Source organism: Tuber melanosporum, assembly GCF_000151645.1.
Source record: "Tuber melanosporum whole genome shotgun sequence assembly, scaffold_1, strain Mel28".
In the NCBI taxonomy this organism is placed as follows: domain Eukaryota; kingdom Fungi; phylum Ascomycota; class Pezizomycetes; order Pezizales; family Tuberaceae; genus Tuber; species Tuber melanosporum.
The window spans coordinates 1,370,626-1,382,856 of NW_003298755.1; the positions used below are offsets into that span (position 1 = coordinate 1,370,626).

General features: G+C 41.8%; 2 protein-coding genes; both read right to left on the reverse strand.

Moving 5' to 3' along the window:
- Positions 1-5,539: 5,539 nt before the first annotated feature.
- GSTUM_00003910001 (uncharacterized protein) lies at positions 5,540-7,081 on the reverse strand. XM_002835096.2 has 7 exons: positions 6,936-7,081; positions 6,821-6,854; positions 6,656-6,747; positions 6,559-6,589; positions 5,826-6,460; positions 5,711-5,769; positions 5,540-5,647 (listed from the first exon to the last, which is right to left on the reverse strand). Exons 1-6 carry the CDS (start codon positions 6,978-6,980, stop codon positions 5,740-5,742), a joined length of 867 nt encoding a protein of 288 aa, XP_002835142.1. The 5' UTR covers positions 6,981-7,081; the 3' UTR covers positions 5,540-5,647; positions 5,711-5,739.
- Positions 7,082-7,928: 847 nt separating this feature from the next.
- On the reverse strand, positions 7,929-9,567 carry GSTUM_00003911001 (uncharacterized protein). XM_002835097.2 has 1 exon: positions 7,929-9,567. The coding sequence occupies exon 1, from the start codon at positions 9,207-9,209 to the stop codon at positions 8,364-8,366; it is 846 nt and encodes a 281-aa protein (XP_002835143.1). The 5' UTR covers positions 9,210-9,567; the 3' UTR covers positions 7,929-8,363.
- Positions 9,568-12,231: the final 2,664 nt, after the last annotated feature.

The following is a 12,231-nucleotide window of genomic DNA, read 5'->3' on the forward strand; positions in this document are numbered from 1 at the left end:
AAGTTTTCTGCTACCTTACTCCATTTTTAAGAAGGTTTATACACAGGCGAGCAGAGCTAGTACAAATACTTAAGTATGAAATGGAAGACCCGGTTAGAGATGGAAGAAAAGGAAGGCAAGAAAAATACAAAGCGGAGTTTGAAGGAGAGTTTAGTTGGGGTAGGGAGAAAGAAGTTGCATTCCAAGCGGTAAAGCAAGCGATAGCCAATAATGCGATGGCATTACCGGAACCTACAGTGCAGTATCACCTTGCGGTTGATGCAAGCAAACTTGGAATCGGAGCTGTCCTCTTTCAATTAGATGGAATTCCTGTGGGTACAGAGGCTATCTCCATTGCCACCTTTAGAGCTGCTGAAAGGATTATCACGTTTATTTCCTTCCAGCTAAGTGATGCAGAAAGCCGATACAGTAACTCAGAAAGTGAAACTTTGGCAGTAATTAGATGCCTAGCAGAGGTTCGATGGATGGTGATTGCCTTACCACATCCTGTAATGATTTACTCCAACCATAAAGCATTAAGGACTCTGCTTACTGGTACAGACAATGATGCACATGGCAGGATAGCGAAATGGTAGGAGCGACTAGGCGAATATGATATAAAGCTAATACATCGTTCGGCTAAAATACATTTTATCACAATAGCGGATGGATTGTCACGACTTCCAACTAGACTATTTAGTTATCATTTTGCGGAGGATATGGTGAGACTTAGGCCATGTATGGAAGGGATAATTCCTGTCTCTGGTATAATTACGGATGTGAAAACAAATGGGGGTCTAGCAGTGGCTTTAAGGAGTGGGAGTGGATTTTAGTTCGTAGGAGACATGGTTCAAGGAACTACAGGAGAGGAGATGATAAATGGTGAAGTCATGGGTTGGAAAAATGGAGAGTTTTTAGGGGTGTTGGCAGTGGAAAGAGAGTTAGTTGAGATGGAAGAAGGGAGTGGAAGGCTGAAAGAAGCAGCTAGGAATATGCAGAGGAGGAGATGGCAAAAATGGTTGGAGTCAGGGATGTATGGAAAGATAGTAAAGGCTAGATTGGATGAGCTGGATGACGGGACAATAGGGGTCAGGAAGCTGGATTTGGAAAGGAGTGAGAGAAGAGCATCAGAGAGAGTGATGAGGAGGTATGTTCTGGTGGATGCGATTGAACCAAGACTCTTCTTTTGCAAGAAGAATGGAGAGCTGGCCAGTTGCATACTGGAGAGAGATGTTGAGAAGGCCCTGTCAGATCTTCATGAAGGACATGGTTACTTTGTGAATAGTATCACATTAGCACGAGCACACAGCAAGGTATATAGACCTTCTAGAGCAAATGATATCGGACATTGGGTGGCCTCCTGTGATCCTTGCCAGAGAGTCACAAGAATACAGAAAGCAGGCGAGCTTAAGTCTATTCTACAGTTCAAACCGATGAATATGATAGGCCTGGATTATATGGGCCCGATCAATCCTCCGTGTAAGGCAACAGGTTACGTTTATATCCTACTTGTTATCGACTATTTCTTACGTTTTCTCTGGGCCATTGGAGTACAAAAGGCAGATCAGGCTTCTACGATCCAGGCTTTACTCAACCATGTTATTCCAATAGTAGGATGGCCACTAACTGTATATACGGACAATGGGGGACACTTTACTGGAGCTTTAATCTCCAAAACCTGGACCGACCACGGGGTTATGCATTTTCCCTCAGCAATCTCGCATCCTCAATCTGTGGGATTGTGTAAACACTATATGCAGATGCTTATAGGTAGGATACATGCTTCCTGCATTGTACAAGGTTCTTCAGTAAACTGGGGGCAGCAAATACGAGATGCGGTACTTAGCATCAATACTCGATATGTTAAAGTTCAAGGTTATATACCGGCAGAGATCCTTCTTGGGTTTAACCCAGCTCTGACTCGTACCTCTACTGGAAGCCTCAGCGAATAGGTCAAGACTACATTGTTGGAAGGTAAAGACATCCTGGAGTCGAGCGAAGACAATATTGCTAGCTATCTTGATCGACAAGAGGAGACCAGTATTAATGCGGCAGAGAGACTTGCAAGAAGACAAGACAGTCTTCACCCAAGAAGAACAGTCGCTTACAGAAAGTCAAAGGCAGGAGACTTGGTTCTACTTTGTGACTTTGTACTTGCAAAGGATAAAGGACAAAAACTGGATCCTCAATAGTCAACTCCACCCATCTTAGAGCGAATATCAAAGTCTGGTGTTTCTGCCCATGTACGACAACTTCACGATCCTCCTGGCATTACAAAACGCTATCACTTCAATGACTTATGGGTGTATATCCCACGCACTAGAGACTACCCGAGTGCAAATACCAGTGATGCTAGGAGAAGTGCTGTGGTATACGAGCGTGGGGCTATGGGAGAAGTGAATGGCATTTGGCAAGTAGGGCAGAAGGGTTTTGACTTGTCGGACTTGAGTTGATAGAGGCGGTGGGTAACTATTAGGTAGATGTTGCAATAAAAATATCGGGTCGATATTATTGGAGGTGGTGTACATCTGTAGGGTGATAAATTGGGTTAGCATTAATTAGTTTAGTTGTTTTATTGTTTTATATACAGAATGGGGCCCGGAGCTAAGGCAACAGAGCCGAGAACAACAAAGTGAAGAGACAACTCCGCTCTCTTCACCATAATCGATAGTTTCCTTCCTTTTTTTTATCGTTTGTTTTTTATTCATTGTCATCGAATTAATTTACGATACCTCTTGTGTGAGCGGCGATTGCCCACAATTAATACCATTCCTTTCCTGATCATGATATCATCCCTGGTTTTCTGCTACCAAACAATGGGATTACTAGCATAGTAATGCTAATTATCAAGCCTGGTAGTAAACCTCACTGCCAGAGAACAATGCCCATCGAGAAACTGAGTTATCTAGTTCCTTCTCAGCTCTGCTTTTCAGTTTCCATGACTCCTCATGAACCAGACAGTTATCTACTTCACCTACTCCATTTTTAGTAGCTTTTCATAGCTATCAACTTTCTACTCTATGCTACAATTGCTATTTCTTCAGTATTTATCAAGCACTGCAGATCCTTACAGCTTAGGACTCAATTGGCAGCACCTCGCTTCCTCTTGCTTAATGTTTTCTACTACAAGACACTGTTTTCTACTATGCTCCTAGTACTATCAGCTTGGCCTATCTGAAAATCTTCTAATGCCCAATCAAAAAGCATTTCTCTTAAAGCATCACCTTGTTGTCTTACTTGACCTATGTTTAAAATCTTGTGTGGTTTGCGATACTGATCATTATGTGCAGATATTCCAAAGCGGAATAACAGCAGGTATCATGAGTGGACAGTTACACCGCGATAGGAGGTTTCAAGGTGAAATATGTTACATGACAAGAGTGTCATAACATATTATAGTAAGAGACAAATAACATATTTAGTTTGATACTATATCTGATTATAACATAGAAATCAGTCTAAAAACTATTCTAAAAATATCAGGAAAAGTACATTGTTGTTACCTGTTAAAAAACTACCTTAACAAAGTAGGACTATTATATGAGCAAAGAAATTATAACTATTTATACAAATCTGTACATAACGGATATGTATGTACTACTAGATGAAGTCTGAAGTAGGCAAGAACGAATATCAAGCTAGTTACAGTAGTAAGAAATAGTATAATTTTATTACAATTAAGTTCTCTTTTCTATTACATAATAATACTTAAAAGTTGGCTAGGAAACTTAATATCAATATATCATATATCTAAATATCTATAAACTACTACTATTTACCATGTTACTAAAGTACTTTGTCTTCTTTATACACTATTTGGTAGGTTCTTAGAATGATAAATTTCCTAAAATCCTGAAAACTACGATATCATTTTAACTATGTGTATTTATTTTCATTTATAGAAAATATATATCAAGTATTCCTAATAATATTCTACTGATTTTAAGGTTATTAACTAATAACTTAATATTATTAAATGAGCTATTGTGACAGTTGTCTTTTACTATAGTAAAGTTATCTAATAGCTGGTTCTCCTCCTATTTCACTATTGCTCTTAGTTGGGAAAAACAAGTGAAACACAAAAGCAAGTAGGACATGCTGGCTTTTTTTCTTTTACCAGGAAATACTAAGAGAAGCTTATATAATAGTACATTGCAATCAGAGATATTAAATTTCATAGAGTAGTAGTATACAAAGACATAATTGAAAGATACACAAAGTCAGTATTTCTCATAATAGAGTGATAAAATGCATGAAAAAAGAAGAAGCTGCTAAAAGGGAAGGAATCTGTGTTGCTACAGGGGAGGCTATTGGAGTCACTAGAGAGGAAACAGTCAGAGTCCTCTGAGAAGCAACTATTACAGTCACAAACCTACAGGCCAAGTGGTAACAAAGTTGCTACAGGGGAGAGATTGCCATTACTGACTGAAGGCTGGTAGTTGAGAACTATTTAGAACTACTGAGAGGAGGTGGTACGGGATTGGATCTACAATTGTTGAAGTAGGGTGCAGTTACTAGCTAGGCTTCATTCTCCTTGTAAGTCAAAAAAAAAAAAAAATACCATATGTCCCACTTGTTTTCCCCAACTCTGAGTAACAGCTAAATAGGAGGGGAACCAACTATTAGTATAACTAACAACTTTCTGTATATTATGTGAACTTGAGACTACTATGTCATTACTGTATATGTCTCATACTTATCAGTCTTCCCAGCTAAGTAAGCTTGTACTTAAACCACTCATCTTAGAAAAGGATCCCAACTGAGGCTATTCAATATACAACTAGTCTTAAATAGATATTGAAAGATATTTGAAGTGGTCAACTTCAACTCATGATATCTTCACATTTAGCTATTAGAATTTCTTCCATACTTTCCTGATATAGAGAGTATGCTTGTCTATAGGATAAAACAAATTTCCTTTTATTTGAAGCTTTCAGTTTATATTCAGGGAGTCTTACCATTCCAGGCAATATTGGTAGAAAATCTATTCATATCAAAAATACTTTATCAGCAATAAGAGTTGCATACATGAACTATGATAGATATCATGTATTGCATCCAATGAGATATGGACAGGTGGACCCAATGTGAAGGTCAGAGGAGGAGTTGGACTCCCTAGATTGTGGATTTGTGGATTTGTTACTCTATGAAGGAACTGTGCCTATCCCAAAATCTGTGTGTCTAACATGAAATTAATTGCTAGGATTTGACTACCTCCATTTTGACACTCGTTAATTCATGTAAATTTCATTATCGTATCTTTCTCCCTACGTTCTATGATATATCGTGTAGTGTTATGGTCCTGATGGGGGGGGCAAAACAGGCTTCGCCGTAGAAATGGTTGGAGTCCGACAGAAAGGAATACACTAGCGCTTGAGTATGTGTTGGACTTGAAATATCACTCGGAGTTTCACGGGGGGTAGTAACCAATCCCCTTTCAAACGAAAGCCTTATATCCGCATTCTATCACTCTCCCCCGGTATAGAAACAAGAGAATCAGGGGCACCAAAACATAATGTGGTATAAAAAATAGATCACGATAAACTTTGGCGATCGATCATTCGAGATTTTTATACGGAAAAAACCGCATAGTGGCATTTTTTGTTCGGACCGGATAACTACAAAGAGAAGATCAAAGTTCGCTTCTATTAACAGGCTTCAAGTAACACTGGTACCCCTTGCAAAGATCAGCATGTCTCAGTAGTATATGAATTGAGTGGGGTAATCATACAAGGTGCCTATTCCGTCATGACTCTACACCTAAGCCTCGAAGACAAAGTTAAGACCAAGCTGTAGTGTGCCGTTAGCAAGCTAGGGAATCGTAATTACGTTGCAAATAAACCAACCTTGTGGGCTGCAGCAGACTCATTCAAGCGCTGGGTATCAACTGAGGCCCCCAGACCTAAGGTAACACCAGGGCGGAGAAGTTGGTTGTAGGCAAGAGCAGCAATTCCTTGATTGTTGATCTTGGCCTTGAAGAAAGCAGAAGAATCAAGCTTGTACTTGCCTGCTATCTCAAGACCAACACCACTCGCGTTTCCACCCTTGGCATCCCATGTGGCCTTAGCACCAGCCTCAACTTGGGCATTGACACGGTGGTAGTAAGAGGCACCAAAAAGATTTAAGTTGTTTGTCGCAGTGATAGCAGCGGTATACTCGGGCACAGAGTATCCCACGGCGGCAGAGTAACGAGTGATACTGCCACTGACCACATTGTAGCCAACTTCAGCACCCGCGAGAAAGCCATCATGACCGACAACGACATCACCCGTAAAAGAGGGACCCTTAAGAATATCAAAGAAACCACGGGCATGGAACAATGGTTGACGAAAATGGATGTTGAGCTTGGCTCCCTTGGACTTGCTTGCGGGCAGGGGGTTAATAATGGCCTCAGCCTTAAGACCCTTTGCAAGAGTATTGTCCAACTCGATCTTAGTATCGAGAGCGTTGGTGGTTGTCCAGGCCTGGGTAAGGGTCACACCTATCATAACAATCCATTAGTAACAAAAAAAAAAGACCATAGAGGAATGGGAAAGGGGGAAAAGAAATCGTAAGACTCCCGAAATAAGTAATTCTTACCAGTTGATTTGTCGGAATACTTGGCCTCAATCTAGGAGTAAGAAGAAGTAATTAGTCTGTATACATACCACGAACTAGTGTAAGATGCGATGCATACCTGACCACTGATGGCTCCGACTTTGTGGTCATTCTTTCCCTTAACGGTGAAAGCAACACCATTAGGAGCTTTCGACTTGACCTCAAGGTTTGCTATAAAATATTTCTGTTAGACTTCGCCCGAAGCTGTTCACATCTTTGACAATAAAACCCGGGTAAGACAAACCAGAAGCCGTGTGATAAAAGTCCCTCGTCAAGAGCTTTGACCCTGAGCATCAGCAGGGGTATTCTGACTGAGAGGCAGAGAGCAGATCAGGAACAGCGGTCAATGCCCAACTTACATCATTGGAGGGCTTAGCAATGTCAGAGAAGGCTGGGATAGACATAATGAGATGTCGACGACTTGTCCGTGTTTGGAAGTGCTGAGGAGTAGAGCAGATGGGTAGTATAGTGAACAAACTTTTTTTGATGTTACTGTAGGGAAATGGTTGGAGAGAAAGGTTGGTAGACTTCTGGACATTCTTTTCCGTGCCTGGGTCACAGCTGGCTGCCCGGACCCTTTGCTCTAAGGCCTGACTATCTTTTTTTTTTTTTTTTGTCAATTACCCGGTTATTTCAGCGGTTGCATCGGTTCTCAAAGCTGGGGCTCGGAAGGCGGGCAGAGAGCAATTTGGGGCAAAAGGTCGTCATGAATGAACCCTTCTGAAACCGGATTTATGCGGAGCAAATCCATCCCATTGTTTGCATTCCCATTAAAATTATACCGACTTATAATAGCTCGCTTCCAGAGTGTATGATTGTTTTTCAATGTTTATATTGAAACTTCAAACAGGTGAACTATCCCTCGTACCTAATTTTTTATTTTTTTTAAAAAAAAATTCAGCTAAACCCACCAAGTGGCCGATATCAGCGCTGCAAAATTATACTCGAGTATATAGAGCGGCTTAAGGCACATGAACTCCACAGTTCAAGTCCTCCATTCACTTTACAAAGCACCCCTAAATGTCATATCGAATGGGACATCCCGCAATCAGATACTCCAGCACCAAAAAAGACCACTCTAATCATAACCGGATGAAAAATGGTACGATCAAGGTTGACTCGCGATAAACTAAGCGACAAATCGCTGCATGAAGGTTTATCCTAAAACATTAAGACCAGTATTGCTGCAGCCAAGAAGCAATGAGGCTAGGAAGTGCGGCGACTATGCTATCCGAATTATAGATAATAGTCAAATGCCGGCAATATTTCATGACTTGCAAGCGATTATATTACCATAGCTTACACTAATGATATCTCCAAGGGGGAAGGGTACCAAAATACTAGTTGTGATACCTGAGAATAGTCCTGATCGCAGTAATTCACCTCGCTGAAAATGAATCGATTACATTCCCATCTACATCCAGTCCAAGCAAACGCCACTTCCTCAAAAAAAAAAAAAATTAGAGAGGAAAAAAACAGAAGGAAAGGAAGAAAAATAAATAGAAATCCCCCAGAGTTCGTTACCTTATTAACCATTCAAAAGTATAACTCATGAAAGAACCCCCCATGCATAAATTTACTCGGTGTGATAACCTCCTCCCACTCAAATGAATGATTTGATAATAGTGGAAAACGTTGTCATGAGTATAAACAGAGCGCTGACAGAAAACAAAAAACAAAAAAAAAACGGAAGGTATTAAGGTATAGGAAGGAATGGTCCAGATGAACAAATGAAGTGACATACTCCACGTCCAGGAAATAAAACCCGAAGGTAACGGCAGTCGATCCTAAAAGTTTGATGAGGCGTTGACAGTGCCAGGGGGTTTGTGGTATTGGTCAAGTGTTGACTTGAAAGGTGATTCCTCCGGGCTGGTGGTACGCATGTCCCGTCCTGCGGCAAGCGGGGAACCATCACGACGCATCAAATCATCTTCATCCACAGGATTTACTCTCCTCCTCTTTAACCGCCACGCGAAAATTACCAAACCTCCGACCAAGAGAGCGCCTCCAACGCCCACTACCGCACCGATGATAGTGTTCCTAGTGGCTGGTTTAAGAGCCTCACTCCTGCTATTCGGCCCCTGATTTTGACCACCTGACGACGCCTGAACGATTGGAGTTTCAACAGTAGTGCTCGTAAACACAGAACTAGAAACTTGGCCAGTATTAGTGCCGCTGGTGATAGTACTGAATATAGTTATAACTGAGCGACGGGTTGTCGGGCTTAGGGTGGTCATGGGGGTCGTGCTCTCCGGATCGGATGTCGGATCATTGTTAGAGCCGGCAGTAGTCTCCGCCGGCTTATCACCCTGTGTACTGGGTGAACTTCTAATGGCCGTTGGACCCGTAGCAGTTTCCTGAGTAGTTTGTCTGGATGTAGTTGCAGGTGTGGTAGTGCGGGTAGTTGTGAGAGAGGGTTGCGATGTCGAAGCGCGAGATGTAGTTTGTCTCGAGGAAGTTGAAGTTACAATAGTGGTCGAGGTCCTACCAGGGGACGAGACCGTTGTTGTAGCTGCATCGTCGCTCGTCTGATCATCTTGACGTTTCTGAAAGGCTTGTTCCTCGGCCAGCGAGCAGCGCGCTAGCAGAAAAGCGAAGATGGATATGTAGAGGAGGGTAGATAGCTTAGCCATGTTTGAGCCAGTCCCGTAAGAACAGGCACCTCCCTCAATATCGGCAAGATGGAGCCGCGGAGGGCAAAGCAGCTGGAGCGCGAGTGGCACGAGGGTCGACCCTATGCAAAGGGGCCGACAGATACAGTGATGGCTAATGATTTAACGTCGCGAGTGGGGGCAGGAGAAGGGGGCCTTGAAGAAAAGCGATAACGAGTGATAGGATGGAGATGAGAGGAGCAGCTTGAGCGGTTTGTAAAAAGGGTTCAGGATGTGGAAGCGACAGGCCAGGAGAGGACGAAAGAAAGAGTGGAAAAAGGAAAAAAGAGAAACAAGGCGAAAAAAGGGTTGTGGGAAAGGTAGGGTTCGATGGTGAAAGAAAGAGAGAAAGAGCGTCTGGGGGAAGGGGGGGGAAGGGGGAAGGGGGAAGGGGGAAGGGGGGGGAACCGGTTTACAGGTTGTACTTGTATCGTGGGCAAGGGATCGCTTGCTAGTGAGTGAGTTGAGAGAGTGACTACTAGCAAGAGGGAAGGAGGAGGGGGGGGTAGAAAATGGTTTCGAGCATAATTTCTATTACACCAGTCACGGTACTGTACTAGTAGGGTGGTCCGAAGACTAAGAAATGGCCAAGCTAACGGGACCAGATGGGAGACACAGCCTCCCGCCTCCGAAAGAATTCCCGGAACGCTCCTGCAGCCAAAGGGCAAAAACAGCGTTGCCGGCTCTGTCTTATCCCTTAACTCGAATGGTGCAAAGCGTGTTAAAGGTGTACCAAGGCCGTTTGGTGAAATTCCACCATCTTACTCGAGTATGATACAAGGGCACAGGGTCACATGCCAAAACAATGTCTTTCAAGTTAATCACTGGTCTGTGTTCTCTCTGATTGTGCGTTCACAAAACCAGCCGTACCGAGGGTTAAGGGTCGGTGAATCGATCTAATTTTCATTGGCTCCTGGGCCACTCAAACAATGAGAGAGCAGAAACTAAACTACATGGGGGTTCAGGGACCAGAATGTTTTGCGTTCGCCGGACTTTTTTCCCCCTCCAAAAAAAGCGAAGGAAAACGCGCCATGATCGCCATTTGCATAGTTCTATAACAGACAAGTACTTGGCCGTGTGTTACTACACTGGTTTTGTGATACTAAACAATGTTGAATTAATGTTACAAATACATATCACTTCTCATTTAACCATGACCCATACAGGTACTTGCTTCTAATAGAATAGTACATAATTTTAAAATAAACTATAAGACTTCAAAGAAAACAACATTCTTTGTAACACCAATTTGTGCATTATTCCTGGACAATGCCTTGACATTGTGAGGATTAGATGCCCTTGACAATGTTACATATAGCTGGCCATGAGGAAAAATATCATTTTCTAAAGAAATTCCAACAACCTCTAATGATGGCCCTTGGCTTTTGTTGATTGTCATGGCAAAGACTAGCCGAACAGGATACTGTCTTCTGTTAAGCGGAAATCCAAGATTGCTATCTAGATTGCTTATAATTTGAATACATGGTTGATAGGCCTTTTATTCTTTACCTATAGCTGTAAGAAGTATTCCACCAATAAGGTTCCTTCCAATTTATGTAATTTAAAGTCTAGTTCCATTGCAGAGACCATAGAGAGGACTTAAGTTTCTAAGAAGTATAATAATAGCACCAATTTTGAGTAAAAGATGATGATATGGTATTGCAAATAGTGTAAGTAAGTTTAGATACTTAATAGAATAGAGTTCGGCTGCTCCTTCTATAACTATATCAGCACTAAAGTATATAGTAGCCTATCCTTGTAGTAGATCCAAAATCTTATCATCAATACCCATAACATCAATATTTCATGGTGCCAAAATGGCCTTTCAGCAAGATATTAAGGAGTTGGCACTCCTTCAATGAGTTCTTGATAGACACTGGTAATAAGCTCTTCCAGTTTGTTGTTTAGAAATTGTAATGCTCCAAGTAAGTAAACTTGATCAATATCACGTTCTTCAAACTGCTTTCCTCCTACTGCCAGAATAAATTCTGTATACTTAGTAGCATTCCTCTAGTACTAAGGTGTCATATTGCCTCCAAATAGCTGATTGTTTTCCTTAAGTTGAAGGCCAACCACACAGGGCTTGAGATAAGATCTCTTAAAACATAGACAACAATCTGTACAGTTGTGTCCGTAAAGTCTTCATACCCCAGCGGCGCAACCACATAACCACAACACTTCTCCATAGAAAATTGAAAAAAATTCAAACAACTCAATTAAGAAAAGTATATGAATAGAACTAATAAGCCTTATGAAAATATTATTACCACTTTGTATGACCACCATCTGCATCTAGTACAGCTTGTATTCTCTCAGGCATCCTATCTATCCACCCATCCAACTTCTCTTGGGAAATTAAATCTCATTCCTCCTTTGCTGCCTGAAATAATTCAGCAGCACTGTGAGGCCTCCTATCTAACCTGGAGAATCGATTTCTGAGGGCTCTTTTGAGCAGAGCCCAAGTGTTCTCAATAGGATTGAGATCTGGTGAGTTGGGTAGTCAAGGCAATTTTTGATAACCACAGTCTGACTACAATTTTCTGTTTTCCTCACCACCATGCCAAGAGGCATTGTCTGCTGCTAGGTAGATGTTGTAAGACGGTCTATCCAGACCTTCTATAAAAGGGATGGGGTATGGCTGGTGGATTTCAGTTGCATATTGGTGGGAATTGAGGCCAAGTCTGTCTCTTTTACTGGTCCTTTCTTCCTCTCCCCTCTTCCTCACATGAATTAACTCAGTCCTGCCACCCTTCATAATTGCAGCATAGACCACAATACTAGTCCTCTCAGACTTAAAGCTAGGCTTCAAGTTTTTTTCTTCCAGCTCTTCACCAGGTCTAACTCTAATTTTCCTGCCAGTAGAATTTGGATCATAGATAATGGTAGCTTCATCCACAAAAACAATCCAATTCTATGCACTCCTCCAATTCCTCCTTCTTCTAGCAAACTTCTTTCTCTTCTCCTTCTGTCCTTTCCTCCAAAAAGGTTTTTTTCTAGGTATCAG